The 5,000-nt window shown below is 31.6% G+C and overlaps 1 protein-coding gene across 1 annotated transcript in view; it reads right to left on the bottom strand.

Annotated features, from left to right (window-relative positions):
* LOC125024944 (TBC1 domain family member 13-like) overlaps window positions 1-5,000 on the bottom strand; it is an 8,599-nt gene that overhangs the window by 1,625 nt on the left and 1,974 nt on the right. The window contains exons 5-10 of the mRNA XM_047612738.1: window positions 4,584-4,740; window positions 3,786-3,990; window positions 2,028-2,229; window positions 1,523-1,645; window positions 1,260-1,317; window positions 1-399 (exon numbers count right to left, since the gene is read on the bottom strand). The exon at window positions 1-399 is cut by the window's left edge and continues 1,625 nt beyond it. Coding sequence (XP_047468694.1) covers window positions 301-399; window positions 1,260-1,317; window positions 1,523-1,645; window positions 2,028-2,229; window positions 3,786-3,990; window positions 4,584-4,740 — 844 coding nt within the window. The 3' untranslated portion in view covers window positions 1-300. The remainder of the gene's footprint in view (window positions 400-1,259; window positions 1,318-1,522; window positions 1,646-2,027; window positions 2,230-3,785; window positions 3,991-4,583; window positions 4,741-5,000) is intronic.

A 5,000-nucleotide genomic window follows, 5' to 3' on the forward strand; every position in this document is an offset into this window, starting at 1 on the left:
TTTGTGACCATATTGATCAGTCCCCTTCTAAAATATTATTTTCAAATACAAAAGAAAAAATCTATATATAACATTAATAGTAATAAAAACGTATACAAATATAGAAAAAATTTCCTTTGTGTATCTTACATCACAACACCATCTGAGACCTTAACACTCTTTGCCTAATATTAGAAAGAGGAACAAAAACAATTAAAATAAACAAATAAAAAGAAATTAATCAGATAACTACTCTCGCTTGACTTAAATCATAGCCCTAGTGCCGCTGTAGGGTCCCTCGTAAGACGCAGACTGGAAGTGTCAACTTGATGCCTCAGTGCCGATCCCTGCCTCGACATTGCTCTCCACCAGCTCCGTGGCTTTGCTCAGGAGCACCTGGATATCGCCTGGAGGGTAATGCTGCCATGGAAAAAGGACACACGGTTTTAGGGAAGGGATACAGAAGGTGTCAGCACTAATTTCCATGCTTCCATTATCATAAAAGGAGCAATAATCATAAAAGTAGCAGTAAAAATAAAAGTAGTAATAGTATTTGGCCTAGAAATATTAGTAAGAATTTTTAATAACAATAATAATATTAATAATAATGTTTAAATAATGTTTAATAATGTAAAAATAAAAGTAGTAATAGTATTAGGCGTGGAAATATTAGTATTGTTCAATAACAATGGTAATATTAGTACTAATGTTTAATAACAATAGTAATATTTGTAATAATGTTTAATAACAATAATGAAAAAATAACAAAACAATGATATAATAACAAACTACAAAATGTAACAAAATAATGAAACAATAGTAATTACTATTATTATCAACTTCATTATCATATTATAGATATAAGTAATAATAATAACAATAACAGCAACAATAGCAACAACAACAACAACAATAATAATGATAATCATTAATTATAAAGAAGAATGATAATAAAAACAATATTAATAATAACAATTAAAATAATAATATTTTTAAATAATAATATTCTAATTATTATTATTATTATTAAGAGTAATAATAATAACAAGAACGAAAACAGCAATGACAATAATTAAAAGAAAAAGAATATATGATAATAAAAATAATAATAAAAATAAACATAGCAATAAAAAACAATATGAATGTATGACAATAACTAATAAAAAATAATAGCAATAAAAAAGACAACAACAACAATAAACTAATAATAACAATAACAATAATAACATAAAACCTATATTATTAAAAATTTTCACCAAACACAGAGATATCAGTCTTACCTGTAGTATTTTCATATTACCAGCAAAGTCATTCTCCATCATAACATCTCGCTGTGTCCTGCCAATTCAATATGCAATTCAACAAACAAGCTCAGCTTTGTCAACATACATATCATTTCAACCAAAACTAATTTCCTGACCAAAAAAATCTGACTATGAAAAAGGAATACTTAGGAAACTCTTGACAACCACAATGTTAAAAGACAAATACCCAGGCAAGAGAAATATACACAAAACTAAAAAGCTTCAGGGCAGACACATACACCATCATCGCAGTGCACACTTGGATGAGGTAACTGAAGCGGTCAGAGTCGGCAAAGAGGGAGTCCCACACCCGGATCACGTCTGGGAGGTCAAACTCCTGGGACAACAGAAGGGTCAACCATCTGATGAAGAGCATGAAAAATAAAGATATTACTATGCCATACTGGAATCTGTTTATCTTTATTATATCTACAAAAATGTGACTGCTTAACTACATTGCTGTTTAATTCAAATAAAATCAATAGTAAAAGTGATTTTTTTTTTATCCTGGATCTTAGTGGGTAAAGTTTCATAATACTTTTCTAATCTGAGGACAGGAATTTTACATTATTATGATTAATGATTCTTTCATGTCATTCTAAAGGAACACAAAACACAGTATCCCATTACCATCATAAACCTCTGAAAAAACACTACACCTAAGATTTATACCATATAATCCTTTCACACAAGCCTCTAAAAAATTCTCAGAAACTATCTAGACCAGCATCTAAAGCAAACTACCTGAAGCTGAAGAACTGCGGCTTGAGCTCCTGGACACGTAGGCGGTCCCAGAGTTGGTGGTCATGCTGCCTGAGGTTAGCCATTAGCCTATTCATCATTGCCCCGATGCCACTCTCGCTCTCATCCAGCGTGCGAATGAAGAAGTCCCTGATCTCGCCCATCAGAGAGATGAAGCACCAGAAGCAGTCAGCTTCAGCCATTTCTTTGGGGAAAGGTTCAAAGGAAGATTGTCAATATAACTACAGCACATCCATGCCAATATCATTCTTACAAAAGCATTCTCTCCATTTTTTTTTTTTTTTATTAACCTTCAATTTGCATTTTATTTACTATTTTATCAACATAAGATATATACTTTATGACTGTCTATAAAATCTTATAAATCTGGATCAATAAAAAAAAATTATGAACATAAAAATTGTCTATAAAATGGAAACTCCTAACAGGTAAACAACATGCTGTAGACAAGTTTACAAATAAAATCAGAATACATACATACTAAATTTAATAATATCAAATAACTGGTCTGTAAAGAGTTTCTACACTCCTTGTCAGAAGGCTGATCATGAATACCAATCAGACAAAACACAAAAATTGCCATTGTTGTCCCTTCAAGAGGCTAAATTCCTATAAAAAAAGTTAGTCATGGTTGAAATCCTTCAATTCAATAATCTGTTCCACTTCACAAAGTGTGATAAGGACTTAATGAAGGTCCCATTCACACATACTGCAGTCATTAAAGTCAAAGTTGCCTACTATCTTCCGTCCTTTGTGATTCTCATTGATAAATTTTCTCCTAAAGTTTCAGAAGAGACAACTTGTAATTCCTTCTGCATTTATATTTCATTTACCCCTGTAATAATTGTTGTATTTTATTAGAGACACTGATTCGGTACACTTGTAGATAACTGAAAATACAAGTAAATAAATATATCTAAATATCATTTGTTTGATGAAAGAGAACATATGATTCAGAATTTCTGATTCAGAAGAACACATTTCTTTATGAACCATTCGCCCAAAACACCAGTTATCATTACACCTATCACATCAATATTCAAACTATTCAAAGACCAAAACATATACATCACCTTATAGTCCCAAAAATATACACATCAATATAATAAAACAAATGTATGGCAAAACAAATCTGTATTTAAATTTAATACCAAATGCCTTTCCTTTCAGGATTACTTGACCAAACCTGACAAGTCTTTATAAAGAGGTGGATTCTAATATACTATATTCTACTTGTTATACGGTACTGAGAAATGAACATTTGAGTTACAGAAAAGCATCACTTCATACAAATTGTGACATTAATAAAAAATATAAAAAATTAAGCATTAGTGATAACAAAATATCTGTAAACCAACACCAATAGCTTCAAATTCATAGAATACAAGTAAAAAAATAATTTTTAGACAAAATACAAATTCAAAACCTGTTTCACTAGCAATGATGTTCCATTACTGAGAGGCCCTATGATCATCTCAGCCCTCAAAAACTGGAACTCTATTTGTTGGAGCAGACTGAACCCCTGACTCCATAGCTTCCCTAAACTTTTTCATTCTATTCTGATTAAATCTGTCGCTGAACAAGATATTTTCAATATCTCCACGTACTTTTAGCTCCACATAAACAACCAAAGGCCTTCACAAATACATAATATATGCATACAAATAATGCACAAGAGCTCAAAAATACACCAATCCAAGCAAAATAAAACTAATACATTAAAAAATATGTCCGCCTTACCTCTAAAAGCTTCATTGGGGTCACTTGCAAATGTGTAGTAAATGGGCCCTATAATTTCGTTCATCCCTTGCACATACGACTGTCCTGGATTGAGCTTGGCATATATGAACAAAATCCGTTCCACAACTTCCCAGTGTGCTTCAGATCCAGGTGAGAGTGGATGGTAGTCCTCTGTTGTGGTTGAGCGACGGCTTACTGATTCCATCTGTTGATGGGAAAGATTAAAATGACACAAGCAATTATTAGGACAATGTTAGTAATGGTAATGAAAATAAATCTCACATTAATAATAATAATAATAATGTTCATTAATAATTCTAATGTACTTTCATTTCTGCATTAACCTAAAGTATTATATATAATACTGTATATAATGCTATACATATACAGTGTCACATGTTTTAAATTAAGATTAAGCATTCATACACATTCATGTTATTCTACTTCATGATTAATTATAGCATCACACACACTAGACTACTGTTCATTAAAGTATGGTTTACATTTCTTCTTTACATGTTAACAATCCCCAAACTTGTGGCTACTGTATGAGCTACCTAGCAGTTCAGTGATGTTGCCCTATATAATAAATTGGCACATACTGAGGAACTTGAGCTGATGAAGCCAAAGAGATGTCATTTGTTACTACTCTGAAAAAGCTTGAGTGATCTTCATATAATCTAAAGGCAAGTGCATGTTAATGTCTAAACATTCATATAAAGGGGACAGTGTATGTATGTCTATACATGTGGAAATGTGGGTGTGTGTATCTATCTCTCTATCTATATACAGTCGTACCTTTGTGATCCCTAGTCCCTTTCTTGTAACTGATGAAGCAGTGAGAGAAGAGTGAGTGACACGATGACTCAGTCTCTCCACATCTTGGTCATCAACAATCAGTCTGCAAGGGTAATTTGTTCCACGCTGAAAGAACATGATGTCTGGACAGAGTCGTCTGCAATGAGAACATATGGTTGTGGTAAAAGGGTATAGTGGAGTAAGCTTCACAGATATATACAAAATTAAGTATTTTTCATAATCTCATAGGCATCTTTTACTACCATAAATTTATCTATAGTAAGTTACAATTGTTTTCACTCAATTTTTCTTTCAATCAATCCAGTAACAAATAATATAACACCAGAGGAAACAAACTTTCAAAAAATTATTAAAAAAAAAAAAAAAAATACACATGAAAAAAATCTAACATGACCT

The sequence above is a fragment of the Penaeus chinensis genome, chromosome 4 (assembly GCF_019202785.1).
Source record: "Penaeus chinensis breed Huanghai No. 1 chromosome 4, ASM1920278v2, whole genome shotgun sequence".
Classification (NCBI taxonomy): domain Eukaryota; kingdom Metazoa; phylum Arthropoda; class Malacostraca; order Decapoda; family Penaeidae; genus Penaeus; species Penaeus chinensis.